We start from the raw sequence: 13,748 nt of genomic DNA, 5'->3' as shown, positions 1-13,748 counted from the left end.
CGGAAATCGACTGACCGTACTGTCAGTACTGAAAATCTACAGTATACGTAATTTGGACTATACCATTTTCAGTACTGACAGTACTTTCGGTCAATTTACGAACACGCCCCTTGTATACGAGCAATGGTGAGTGGTGGTGAGTGTCAGGGGGCTGTGTAAGGCCGTGTTCTAACGTATGGATTATTGCGGACTTGTGGTTATGTCTTGATATAAAATCAAGTTTCAAAAACAGATCAGTCTTTAAACAAGAATGATGGAACCGGAATAAAATATCTCGTTGAACAGAACTGCAAAAATTCTCATTGAAGACTACCGCATGTATGTAAATTCGAATATTCTTGTAAATAAGCGCGGGTATGTACCACAATAAATTAAAGATATCCGATCACATAAATATAAACACTACTGCAATTGCTTCTACAAGATATTATCCGTTCTTTTACCTTTCCTTGTTTGAAGTTGTCTAAGAAAATTTGTGAGAAATTCACAAATCTTTCAATTAATCAAGTTCATAATGATTATTTAGTCAAGCTCAGAATCTCACCAATTTTTTCAGACATCAATATGTCGAAAGTTATGAAATTGGGATTGAAAGAGGCTCGGGAATTGATCAAGCAAAAAGAATTCAAGGAAGCTATAAAAAGATGTAAAACCATCCTTAAGGAGGATAAACAGAATTACGTAGCACTAGTCCTGCTTGGGGCCGCTATGCAGGAAGTAGAAGAACTGAGATCTCAAGCTCCGTTAGCTCTCAAAAAGGCATCAGAACTTCAGCCCAATAACATTTTGGCCTGGCAAGGTTTAGTTGCATTTTACGAGCGAGAACCAAGTAACCATTCTGCGCTGCTGGAACTGATCACAGCTCACAGCAAACTGTTGCAGGTCGATAGGTAATTTTTATTAACAATTTTTCAAATCTGAGCAAAATTCAGAACTACCTTAATTTTGTGTTTAATAAGAGTTAATTGCACAAAACTTATTTACTCAATTATTTTTAGTGATTCTGCAAAGTTTTCTTACACAATCGACAAAATTGTGGATCTTGTATTACAAATACAAGATGATACAGCCTTGGGACAAGTTATATCAACTTTTAACCAGCTTAAAGAAAGAGAAATGTTGAGCGAAGATAAAGTAAGAATAATCAGTTCTAGCTTGGCGAAGATTTTAACTCAGTATCCAAAAGATTTAAAGGAATATTCTACTCTGTTAGAAGATACACTTGCAAAGGTGTGCAAAGATGTCAATGTAACTAATAGGCAAGAATATTACAGAAAATATTTGAAAATTCTGTATAATATTGGAAAATTAGATGCTTTACTTACAGAAGCTGCTAGGATGCACAAAGAGTTTTCTGATGACACATATCCGTTGGGTAGGTGCATAGAGAACTGTTCGTATTGATAAACTTTATTTACAACTTTTCACCTCTGCTGTAATTTTCTTTACTTTAATTGCACTCTTTATTCTCAGAATGGATTTGTCGAGTGTATTCAGAAAAAAGTATTTTAAATGGTTCATGCAATGGTATAGAAATAACACCATTTTATGAAACACTGCAAGTTCTGAACGCCGATTCAAGTATGGCAGCGATGGCTAAAGCAGTAAATTTATACCAAAGTGCTAATTTCATTGAGGCAAGGGACACTTTAAATCACGTCGTTTTTCTTAAACCAAACTGGTTGCACCCGTGGGTGGCTTTAGCGGAAGTTAATTTAAAACTCTATTGTTTTGAGGAAGCTAAAAGGGCAGCTGCCCGCGCTAACCAATTAATAAAACCTGACACTCCAAGCAAGATAGAGCTGAAGATACAACTTGCTATGTTCGAGGCAATAAGTCGAACTGCAAATTCAAAAGACTCGACTATTTCTATGGAAATGATTGAAGATGTGAGTTTTGACTTAGTCAAATTTTAACAATGTCAGCTTTTTGTATTCGGCAAATCAGGGATTAATTGAAAATTTGTAAATATTCACTTGCCAGAGAATCAGCAGAGATTCGTCTTCGCACAAATTTAAATTAATATTGGCACGTGTGCGTGTTCAACTTGAGGATCCAAAGGCAAATGACTTGTTGAAGGAACTTGAAAATTACTCGGAAACAAAAGTCGAAGCTACCGTCCTTAAGGCGATTGCCTTAAAAAACCAAAAAAAATTAGATGAAGCTGCAGATGTTCTTGGCTCGGCTTTAGAGAACTCTGAAGCGTGGTTGGTGCTGGGAAAAATTCATTGGGAAATGGGTGACTACAATCACAGCCAAATGGCATTTCTGAAAGGCATTCATGCCGATCCTTACAACTGGGAGTGCTTGGTTTATTTGGGTCACTACTATCAACGATATGGCAAAGACTTGGAACGGTGTCGAAAATGTTATCAAAAAGCCTTGCAAATCAATCCAGCCTCTGAAGAAGCAGGAATCGGTCTTAGTACAGCTTTCAGGCTCTTGAAAAACAATGTAAGTATATTCCTATGAACAACACATCACCAAAGCAAGCTGAACTTTCTTCTGAAATCGTATCAGGTATTGAGATGCATGTATAACAGAATGTTTTTATATGTTCTATAGGAAGCAAACATGCAGTTGCTGCAGCGTGTAACAATGTACGGAGGGGGACCTAAGTGGGCTTGGCTTCAATTGGGCTTGCATTATTTAGACCAGGGAGAACCTGAGCAGGCAATAAACTCATTGCGTAATGTTATAAGAAGCAATCCGAATGACAAGTAAGTTAGAAACATTGTGATCACGGATATGAGTATCTGGTTCATTTTATTTTTCTACAGCCATTGCTGGGAGATTTTGGCTGATGCATACTTAGAAAGAGGAGCTCATACATCAGCACTCAAATCATACCACCGTGCCTTGGAACTGATTCCTGGATCTTTATATCCCATGATACAAATAGCTAACATTAAACTGGTAGTTATCACGAGTTAATTCTTCGAGCTATACGATTTTTGCACCAGTTTCAACCAATATACTCTTTTAGATACTGAGTCAATTTATAGAAGCCAAAAAAGATTTCGAGCAAGTCTTACTGTCTGAACAGAGCTATATCCCAGCATTAAAAGGACTAGCAGAAACATTACTTGGCTTGTCTAAAGAATATGCTTGTAAACAACTGCTGGGTCGATCAAGAGAAAATGCAGAACTAGCTGCTGACTACTTGACTACAGCTATCACAGAAAATAGTGGGATTTCTTGCATTTGGAAACTATTGGGTGATGCTTGTTACCAAATAGCAACTTTACCAAAGAAGTATTGCTTCATGAAAATTACTGCTGGCCTAGTCAAATCTCAAACTCAAGAACAGCATGTAACAATTGAAAGAGCTGATATATTCTCATTGTCCATAAAGTAATAATCAATTTTCTAATTTTAAGTAAAGAGACTTGGAATTTCCGTGAGATAAATAGTCTTCATAATATAATCTCTGCCTTTACCACCGTTTTCATGGCATCTATGTGACATATTTTTATAATACAGAGAGCTATTTGAAGTCTTAAACTATGAAAGGATTTTGTAAATATTTACAATATCACCTTGTTTCTAGGTCATACTGCCGTGCATTAAGTTTATCACCAGTTTCTGCATTACTTTGGCATGATTTGGCATCCTGTTATTTATCACAGTTGAAAATGAATTCAGTCTCCGATCGCCATGACGTGGCTAATAAAGCTGCAGCAGCTGCTAAGCAAGCTATAAAAATAGCACCATCTTCTTGGATGCATTGGAATCTATTGGGTGTGATCTGCATGACACATGAAATTAAGAATTACGCCCTTTCACAGCATTGTTACGTGATGGCGATTGACATGGAATCGCAAAACCCTGTAGCTTGGAGTAACTTGGGAACTCTGTATCTACATTTGGGTATATATTTTTCGTGTTTGACACCAGTTAACCAAAAAATATTTCAATTTTAAAAACTCGCTATTTCTATTCCCTTATCTCCAAGGTGATCCTTATAGGGCAAACGAAGCATTTTCACGAGCTCAACGAGTTGATCCTGGGTATAACAATAGTTGGATAGGTCAGGCTCTAATTGCTGAGAAAATGACTAGAAAAGAAGCTATGGATCTGTTCAGGCACACTACGCAGTTAGGGTATCACAATCAGGCTGCATTGGGTTACACTCATTGGGTTTTAACAACTCTTTTAAACTCCGAAGCAAAAAAAGATCCTCTCTATATATACACAATTGAAAATATGCATGCGGTATCTGTGGCAATGGATGGGATAAATTGGTACCTCGGTAAGTCAATTACTATTATTGACTAGCTATTCTAAGGAATTTATGTAATTATGGAATAAGATTATAAATTAAATTTTTACAGAACATGTTCCTGATGATCCCTGTGCCTTGAATGCTCATGGTTTATTACTAGAGCGCCAAAAATTGTATAACCCTGCAGTCAGGGCATTTACATTGGCTTTAAAATTAGCCACCAAAGATAATGAGAAAGACTCCTTGCGTGTTAACTTATCGCGCAGTTTAGTACAGCTCAATAAATTTGATGAAGCTGTTCAACTTTGTCAGGGTATAAAAAATGCTGATTTCAATTCCCACTGTCAGCTTGCTCTTTCGTTATTCAAAGGTATGCATCATTCAATCTATACGATCACAGGAAAAGTTTGTCTGTTCTTTCTGCAGTTTTCTCAATTCTCGAATATACTATTTCGAGCTTGTAATTAAAGTAGGCAATCTCATGGCATGTGACCATTTCTATTGAAGTATTTACAATTTTTGGTTGTAACTTACTTGAAATGAAAAACTAGTATTGTTTCCTGTTACCTGTTGAATAGGTCACCATTACAAAAAAATTATCCCCATTTCACCTCCTCTTAAGTGCTGCTAAAACAATTTTCTTGTTGTAAGTAGCCGAGAGATACGAAGAATCTTATGGTGCTTACGAAGCAGCCTTGCATTGGCTAGCAGGTGATGGCTCAGATAAGGCGCATGTACTTTGCGCGATGGCAGCTATGGCCTACATGTTTCAAGGCGTTGATGATGCAAAGACTCTACTTTTCCAATGCATTCGAATTCAACCGCCAACCGTTTCCGGACTCCTTGCCGCAGCTGCACTCGGATTACTTCATCAAGACATTAACTTGACTGCCTTGGTTCTGAAGGAGTTGAAGCCATATCAGGATCATCCAGAACACAGAAATCATATTACTTTGCTCTCCGCTTACGCGCATGTTGTTCAAGATGACCGTAAAACTGCTATTAGAGTATTGAGTAAAGCTGCACACAGACATCCTGGTAAGTAAATACCTAGCGATCGAATTTTAACAATTTTTGAACGATTGTTAGTTGGATGTTTGTTTCAATGCTAGGTGATGTCGAATCATGGGTATCATTGGTGCGTTTGTTGCCTGAGTCAGAGCCAAAAATCATTGGTAACAGTGCAGAGAAGGCTCTATATTTGGGCCGAAAAAATTGTACAGATACCGTGGCAAAAGTGAGCTGTACCTCATCGATTAGTCATCTTGTTTCAGGCCTGGGTGATAAAGGATTGAAATCTAGTGAAAAGACAATACACTCATTTCCCTATATGGCGGAAAGTTGGGCTACATTGGTTGCAGCACTTCTTCCACGGTAATTATTATTTTTTCTTTAAAAGTGAAAAGATGTCGTATCACATGGTAAAAAATCACATGCTTCTAGCATCGGTGACAGCTGCATGTGAAATAAATGAAAAGTTGGCCTCGATGTTTCCTATTCTTCTGCAATTGTTTCACTGATGCCATGGAATCTGCAAATCAACTTTTCTTTACTTGAATATTTTGGAAGTTAAACAATGTTGAAGTTTAGCATAAAAATTCAAAAATCGAAAAAACACTCTTTAAAATATTTATATCTTCAATTATTTTAAAACAGTGATTGACTTAAAAGTGCTGCGGCATGGTATGACACAGATCATACGCAGCTGAGGCCTTTCAAGCCAAATATACCCACTTGAAATTTTGATTCATAACCGCTTTTTGTTCAACTTATCCCGTGCAATTTCCAAAATATTAACTTGGAAGAAAAAATTTGAAATTGCTTAAACAATTCACGTTTCGTAGAATGATTAAATAAAAAAATTTATGGAAAATTCTAAGTCCCGTGTCATAAAAGTCTCCCGCTTAACATAGAACAAATCGTATATAACTTCTTCAGTATTTCATGATTATTGAATCAGTTTTTTATAAAAATATTTTACGCTTTACCACGACTTTAATTTTTCTCATTTGATTTCTGAATTTAAAAAGGTTGGTTTATTACATTATTGTTAGATAGGGTGGTGACAATTTTGCTCAAATAAAATTCCCTGATTTTTGCCGTCAAATAATTCAGGATTTCCTGACATTTTCCCACAAAACTTAGGTAATGTTGGGGAAATCTTACAACCAAAAGGTCCAGAAGTTGTGCACCTTGAATATATAAATTTGGATTCCTTCGTTTCACACAAATAATTAGAAATTGAATGATACCATTTCCGAAAGTTAGCTTAACTGAATTTACTAAGCATAACTGAAGTTTGAAAACGATTTATAAAAAAAGTGTCTTTTTCCCTATGGTCCATCATAATTCCCTAACTTTTCCCGATAGACAAAATTCACTGACTATTCCCGGTTTTACCGGTTTGTTACCACCCTGTTAGATCCTTAAAGTATAAATTATTCTCAATAAAGGTAACTGTAGATGGCCTGGGGTGACACTATTTGTGCAACTATTTTTCGTAATTGATGATACTAATGCCACTATTTTGCTTTACTCCGGGCGTTGGAAGTCCTGATATACCTAATATTTGCTACACATAACAAACCTTATATGTAGAAATTTTCCCTCCATTTCAGATCGAATTTCAAAGATTCTAGTCCAAGCGCTCATTGGATGACGGTGTTAATTTCCATCATACGACGGCGTTTTGCAATGACCAGACCCATGGCTCAATGGTTATCAAACAACGAAAGAAAGGCTAGTCTTATGGCTGACCGAATCGTAATATCAGGATAAGTTGTGTATTGGTAAAACTATTCGATGAATTTAATTTTTCTGTATGCAATCAACTAAAGGAAATATCCTGAAGTAAAGGAAGATTTCACCAGTTTTGGTACGTTGGATATCCTATAAATCTGTATTAACGGTCTAAACAGAGAAACTATGAGTTACTAACGACTTGTATTGCATAAGGTTTACATTCGATTGTGATTTTTATATTATGTCGTCACTAATTACACGAATTGTAATGTTTTATGCTCCAAGTTCCGTTCCACTTCTAAACTAGGTCTTTCAAACCAGTCCGTTGATATTCGTTGTATGGTCTACGTGTTCTTTCACTTGGGTTATATGCTCTAGTTCTGAAATTTGCAGGAGTTTTGTACTGCCCTTGATCCTTAATGCGACCAATTATTGTCATACAAAGAACGTCATCCAATGTCTGCAATTAAATGTGAAAAATAATATTTAGCTATAAATTCGTAATCATAATTAACAGATTAGAGTATCTGACGACTTGAACAGCACGATTTACATACAACATATTATTAAACACAATTTGTCGTCCAAATTGGAATTTTTTTTATCAAAAACATAATGAATATTAATCAGATAGGTTTAATCTAGAGTTAAAGTCTACTCACTTTTGGTTCGATGTGATCGTTTGACTTTAATTGCCTGACTACAGTCACCATGGGATCATTCTTGTCTAACTGTGCTCTCTCTATGGCTTTCTCAACTTTATCCAACTAAATAAATAAATACAACGATGAGTCAAGTATCTAGTAGATCAGAAATACAATAATCACGTACCACTTCTATCGGGTAAAGATGCTTGATCTGAGATATGCGGTCATTACTCAGGGAATTTCTCAGTATTGGCAATACATCGTCGAGCCTGTCAAGATCCGACAGAGCTGCAACCTTGAGGAGTCTGACCGAGACATAATTGAATTGTTTTTCATTAAACATAACCTCTGCTGTGATTTCGGGTCTTCCTTGTTTCAAGGCAAGTCCTGCAAAGAATGTGGCAGCTCTACGGACTAAGTGGTTACCCCTCATTTTTAATTTTTGATAACAGTTCAAAGCATACTCGAAACTCTCGGTAGAGTTCTGAAACAAAATTAAAGTACACCTGTTAATGATACATGCAGAGCATCGATACTGCGATTGTAGAACTAGTGAAGGATAAATTTTCTGAAAAGACAAAGTTCTTCTGTGACAAAAATATACTATCGAACACAGCAAGTGACTCATCTATGAAAGTTGCCTACCTCTTTGTAACACGCTGCAAAAACTAAGACGATAACATCTTTTGGGAAACTAGTACCCAGGATGTTCTTGGACTCAATAGTATCAAATACTTGTCTGATTTCAGCATATCTTCCATGATTGTACAACAAATCCATTAGGATCTGACAGCTGACTACTTGATTGAAAAATCCTTCCAATTCAGGATTATTGAAGGCAGCCAACGCTTCATCGGTTTTGTCTAAGTAATAATAAGTACGCATAACGACGGGTCCAAATACAAATGAGCCAAATCTCAATTCCTTATTCTGTTTGTTAAATTTGATTAACATTTTCGAAAGCAGTTCCAAGTCAGTCGGATTATCGTTTGCTAAATGTAACATATTCTTCAGATCTTCTGTGAATACCATGTTCTTCGACTCCCCATCAACAAAGGATACCATTTTCTCACGGAATTTATCGCTCATGCTAAGAAATTGCTGCTCAACATTCTCACGTTGTTTTTGATAACTGTCCAATCCTAACACTGTAGCTGCGTACAGTGTTCTTGTACCTTAAATCCAAATTCATAAAATTACCAATGCGTTTTCTAATTTAAACGTAAGTATACAGAAAAAATACAAGTAAGAAAAATTTCCCAACGAAAACCCGGCATTCGACCGGCGGAAGTTAGGTCTAGATCGTTAAATAGATAACAACAACGAAATTTAAGCTTGATGTGGGGTTTGAGTGCATATATAAAAATATTTTATATTCCTCAGCGAATATAAAATTTATTATTGAACCTTTTTTTCAATCGTCGGTTTTCATCGGAAAATTAACAGCGTTATTGTAAGTTAAGGTTGTAGTGAAAATAGTGCTTACCACTGACACAAATATTTTGTGTAATACTCTTGTTGAACACATTTAAAGTAGTTCTCAATAAACTTTGAAAATTACGAGCCATGATTAAATGGTGAAAATTATCAATTTCTCAATTAATTCACAAATAAATTCGTTAGCTGCTTCCATACAGCTCCGCAGTTAGATCACGGTTAGAATATGGACGACGGAAAGACTGCTGCTATCTCGAGTGTTGACAACGACTTACGACATTCGATGTCACAGTCTTCGATTGTATGCACGCTCAGTCCGGGCGTTAACTTCCGGTCTTTCAAATTATGTGCAAGTAAAATGTTCGTCTATTCTTCTCTCCTTTGCCTCCTCTCCCTTGGATTCCCCCATTTAACCGCTATTTGTAGTAGATCCATTCGGTTACGTAGTGACTCTTTTTAGACAGTTGATGATAGAATTAACGTAGAATGGTTTGTTGAACATAGTTGGAGCATCGTATTTCGCGATGTGAAGTTAGCGCCAAGCTGGCCTAACAATAAGCCGAATGGGCGAACTGAAATATTTGATATTTCATTATTTTCTCTATATTTTAGGCACACAATCGCGGAGAAGAACAAACAACGTTTTAATTATAATACTTCAGACTCTTATTCGAATGTGATAATTCTGGAATATGTAAGCGGGGCATTCCGACTGAACTCGACCTACGCTTGAACTCGGTTGTTCAGATACAATTCTGAACTTTTTTCGGAATTCTGTTGGCCCACAAGAATACTTTACATTTTTTTCAGTTTTTTAAATCAAAGGGTTTAGAGTTATGGTTGTTCTTTGAAATTCAGTTTTTTTTTTTTTTTAATGATATCTTTGAAGAAGACGTAGCGCAAAAACGAGAGGTCTGACAATAAAATTTCATTAAAATGAAGTACTCAGTTCGGTTCGAAGTTTGACAAATAAATGCTGTAAAAATCTAGAACCTTCCAACGGATGATTTTTTTTCTCCTAAAATAAAAGAATTAATTTTTCAAGAATGTCTTGATTGATTTAACCCGATTTTTTTTCATGTCATGCATTCATTACGACCATTTCAAGTCAAAAATCAAAATACGAAGTACTCTTTTGGGCTAATAGAATTCCGAAAAAAATTGTGAACTGAATCTGAATAGATGAGGTAGGGTAGGTCGAGTTCAGCTGGAATGCTTGAAATATCTTTCACAGTTAAGATATTCTGTTCAAACTGTACTAAAAATATTTTTAACAAAATATTTTGCAAACATTTTAAATGAAATGCCGAGCTGGATGGATTCTCAATTTATCACTATCAATATTTCATTGTCTTATCAAACACATACATTTTCAATTTCTGAGAAACGACTAGATGGATTCGGAATTTTTTTAATTTGCATATTTCACGTGTAATACCTTGATGACTTTTATATACTTACATGACACTACTTTAATGTCATTAAATTGTGAACATTTCATGTGTTAAATGACATTGAATAAAGCATATTAAATAGAATACAGCATAGGTAATTTGAAGGTCGTAAACAATATTTCAAAGAAATTAGGAACTTTATTTTTCATATTTTATACATCGTAATATGGATGATATACTTGACATCAAAATTCTCCACGAATCTTGGGTTTCATATTAATATTAGCATAAATTATTGTTATGAGTTTCAGTAATATTATAAATCGGTAACTCACAGCTTCATCTGAATTGTTTAAAATTCGAATGAATATATATTGTTATTGTTAAAAATCAAATACCAAACTCGAGACAAATAGCATAAAAATATTCCTTTTCGTTTTGTCCGTGCAAGAAATTATTGCTTGAAGATATATATTATTTATTACAATAATCACAACTTTCACTTGATTTACAATCGTGTCTTTTTCTGTGCGCTGAAGCAGAACCATCAATAAAATAAAAAGTCACATTTTTATAAGACTTGCTTCATCAACAATAATTACATAGTTTGTACTTGGCAAATAAATTAACTTGCATTGTTTCATCTCACGCTTTTTTTCCTGACTATATTAGCTTCACTATGATGGAGCGCAAAAACGAGAGGTCTGACAATAAAATTTCATTAAAATGAAGTACTCAGTTCGGTTCGAAGTTTGACAAATAAATGCTGTAAAAATCTAGAACCTTCCAACGGATGATTTTTTTTCTCCTAAAATAAAAGAATTAATTTTTCAAGAACGTCTTGATTGATTTAACCCGATTTTTTTTCATGTCATGCATTCATTACGACCATTTCAAGTCAAAAATCAAAATACGAAGTACTCTTTTGGGCTAAAAGAATTCCGAAAAAAATTGTGAACTGAATCTGAATAGATGAGGTAGGTCGAGTTCAGCTGGAATGCTTGAAATATCTTTCACAATTAAGATGTTCTGTTCAAACTGTAGTAAAAATATTTTTAACAAAATATTTTGCAAACATTTTAAATGAAATGCCGAGCTGGATGGGTTCTCAATTTATCACTATCAATATTTCATTGTCTTATCAAACACATACATTTTCAATTTCTGAGAAACGACTAGATGGATTCGGAATTTTTTTAATTTGCATATTTCACGTGTAACACCTTGATGACTTTTATATACTTACATGACACCACTTTAATGTCATTAAATTGTGAATATTTCATGTGTTAAATGACATTAAATAAAATATATTATAGAGTCTTGGTGATCGGTCAATTAAGAAAACGTATTTTTAGTTAACGTTTCGACCCGGATATGGGCCCTCCTCAGAACGATTTCTTTTTTCAAACTGTCAAAAATAACAAAAAGATTTTTGTAAAATAAATAATAGTACTAGAAGTAATCAGACTTAAATATTGTAGATGTAATACTCTTAAGAGCTATTATATATTGTTGATAGTAAGAACCTTATGATTAATTGAAATAAGGATGTTTTTGAGTGTTATTTACCTTTTGAATTAAGTAAGTGGACTAAGATGTAGTCGAATTCACAATTACAATTGGTGGAAACAGTGTTCTTTTGAGTGACGGTAGACAATGTCAATCTTCAAGTTATTTTATATGTGGGAGTTAATAGTTGGTAGTCATTAATTAAAAAGATTAAAGAACTATGTTTCTTCACAGTCAGTATGTCATTGTGTTAAAAGGTTATTGAAGAAGGTCTTTTTAGCAATGAAATTAATTCACAGGTGTCAATGAAGTGGAGGTAGGCTCTTCATAATTAAGTTCTACATGTCTAACGAAATATTGTTGGTTGAACCAATTGAGTCAAGAGGTGAATAACGACTGATGGGAGAAAACAATGTAATCCAGAGTGAAGGTGAACCTATTATAAACAATTATACAGAAAAACAATAAATATTTTGTAAGAAAAGTTATGTAGAAAGGACTGTAAATGGGGACAAAAAAAAAAAAAAATTTTTTGTATGTAGTTAAGGTTAAACAATATTTGTTGTGTGGGCGGAGATTAGAGGTTTGTAAATATTACTTAAATGTTCAACATCTTGTCTAAGATTAACAGAATTGGTATGACCTACAATGTTGCACATTTCTAATAACAGTCTTCTATAATAATTGTGTTCTTCACAAAGGATGTTTGTGTTGTCGTAATTAAAAGTGTGTTGTTTATCGATACTATGTTTCGTTAGAGCTGTGTGACGTTCTTCAATCTCATGTATGTTGCGTTGGTGTTCCCTAATTCTAGTGTTGAGATGTCGACCAGTTTGACCTATGTAGACTTGATTGCAGTCATTGCATGGTATTTTATACACGACATTAGATCGTTTGCCTATGGGGATCTTGTCTTTGCCTGTATCAAAAACTAGTTGTAAATCTTTTGAATTTTTTCCAACAAACTTGACATTATATTTGGCGAATAAGCGGTTAAGTGACTCAAAGAGGCCGGATACATATGGGATGGGGATATATGTAGTAGCGGGTCTATTGCTATCTTCAGCGGGAGCAGAGTCAATATTATTGTCAGGTATGTTGTTGATGTAGGTGCGTCTCTTATTAATTTGTTTGTGTAATAGGCCATGAGGGTAATCATTCCATCTTAGTACATTGTATATGAGCGACAGGTTTTTTTCCTGGAACTCTGTACTAGCTAGTTTGATAGCTCTGTCAACTAGGTTAAAGATGGTGCCTATTTTGAAGGACAAAGGATGGTGAGAGTTAAAATTCAGGTATCTTTGTGACCAAGGTTTTTTTGTGAAACCAATCTGTCTTGATATTATTATTGTTGTGTATCAACAATACGTCTAAGAAACTGATGGCGTTATTTTCTTCTGTTTCGATAGTAAATTGTAATCTAGGATGGTACCCGTTAAAAATATTAAGAGTGTGATGTATTTTTTCATCTGGAACGGCAGTAAGAATATCATCCACGTATCGAAAATAGAACGGTAAATCAAAACCAAGATCGTTAATGCAAGACGTTTCCAAGTCTTCCATGACGAGGTCTGACAGGATTGGGGAGAGAGGAGATCCCATAGGCAAACCAAACTGTTGTGCATAAGTATCGTTATTAAATTTACGGATTTAAAAATTGCGGAGTCAAAACATATTTTTAAGGCTTTTTCAAGTTCACTAAGGGGAATTGGGATCTTATTTTCCAAAGAAGCCCACCGGTTGTTTATTGCACGCAATGCGAGATCTGTAGGAACGTTGGTAAAGAGTGAA

General features: G+C 35.0%; 2 protein-coding genes and 1 long non-coding RNA gene across 6 annotated transcripts; 1 reads left to right on the top strand and 2 right to left on the bottom strand.

Moving 5' to 3' along the window:
- The first annotated feature begins 143 nt into the window (after positions 1 to 143).
- Positions 144 to 8,411, top strand: LOC107225121 (tetratricopeptide repeat protein 37). 4 transcript variants are annotated; one of them, XM_015665461.2, is made up of 14 exons: positions 144 to 318; positions 557 to 890; positions 999 to 1,375; positions 1,474 to 1,889; positions 1,984 to 2,454; positions 2,566 to 2,720; positions 2,781 to 2,916; positions 2,987 to 3,354; positions 3,551 to 3,870; positions 3,956 to 4,252; positions 4,335 to 4,595; positions 4,880 to 5,263; positions 5,338 to 5,599; positions 6,844 to 8,411. In XM_015665461.2, the coding sequence occupies exons 2-14, from the start codon at positions 565 to 567 to the stop codon at positions 7,001 to 7,003; spliced, it is 3,933 nt and encodes a 1,310-aa protein (XP_015520947.1). In that variant the 5' UTR covers positions 144 to 318; positions 557 to 564; the 3' UTR covers positions 7,004 to 8,411. The 4 variants fall into 4 exon arrangements, with proteins under 4 accessions (XP_015520947.1, XP_015520948.1, XP_046597387.1 ...); XM_015665462.2 differs by having other exon boundaries at positions 144 to 354; XM_046741432.1 differs by lacking the exons at positions 144 to 318; positions 557 to 890 and having other exon boundaries at positions 1,104 to 1,230; positions 1,313 to 1,375.
- LOC107225122 (pentatricopeptide repeat-containing protein 2, mitochondrial) lies at positions 7,150 to 9,309 on the bottom strand. Its single transcript, XM_015665463.2, has 5 exons — positions 9,101 to 9,309; positions 8,260 to 8,789; positions 7,799 to 8,098; positions 7,630 to 7,734; positions 7,150 to 7,427 (listed from the first exon to the last, which is right to left on the bottom strand). The coding sequence occupies exons 1-5, from the start codon at positions 9,180 to 9,182 to the stop codon at positions 7,266 to 7,268; spliced, it is 1,179 nt and encodes a 392-aa protein (XP_015520949.1). The 5' UTR covers positions 9,183 to 9,309; the 3' UTR covers positions 7,150 to 7,265.
- Positions 9,310 to 10,981: 1,672 nt separating this feature from the next.
- LOC124294730 lies at positions 10,982 to 12,034 on the bottom strand. The gene is made up of 3 exons (XR_006904662.1): positions 12,018 to 12,034; positions 11,692 to 11,856; positions 10,982 to 11,253 (listed from the first exon to the last, which is right to left on the bottom strand). It is a non-coding gene; the product is annotated as an uncharacterized LOC124294730 (long non-coding RNA).
- Between the last annotated feature and the right edge of the window lie 1,714 nt (positions 12,035 to 13,748).

The sequence above is a fragment of the Neodiprion lecontei genome, chromosome 5 (genome assembly GCF_021901455.1).
Source record: "Neodiprion lecontei isolate iyNeoLeco1 chromosome 5, iyNeoLeco1.1, whole genome shotgun sequence".
In the NCBI taxonomy this organism is placed as follows: domain Eukaryota; kingdom Metazoa; phylum Arthropoda; class Insecta; order Hymenoptera; family Diprionidae; genus Neodiprion; species Neodiprion lecontei.
Note: the sequence above shows the minus strand (reverse complement) of the source record. Positions and strands in the feature narration are given on the sequence as shown.

Coding starts and splice junctions, on each gene's coding strand:
- LOC107225122 (XM_015665463.2), bottom strand. CDS start 9,182: ATGGCTCGTAATTTTCAAAGTTTATTGAGAACTACTTTAAATGTGTTC. Junction 7,735..7,798: donor ATCTTTACCCGATAGAAGTG/GTACGTGATTAT, acceptor TTATTTATTTAG/TTGGATAAAGTTGAGAAAGC. Junction 7,428..7,629: donor ACGATCACATCGAACCAAAA/GTGAGTAGACTT, acceptor ATTTAATTGCAG/ACATTGGATGACGTTCTTTG.
- LOC107225121 (XM_015665461.2), top strand. CDS start 565: ATGTCGAAAGTTATGAAATTGGGATTGAAAGAGGCTCGGGAATTGATC. Junction 891..998: donor AAACTGTTGCAGGTCGATAG/GTAATTTTTATT, acceptor AATTATTTTTAG/TGATTCTGCAAAGTTTTCTT. Junction 1,376..1,473: donor TGATGACACATATCCGTTGG/GTAGGTGCATAG, acceptor CTTTATTCTCAG/AATGGATTTGTCGAGTGTAT.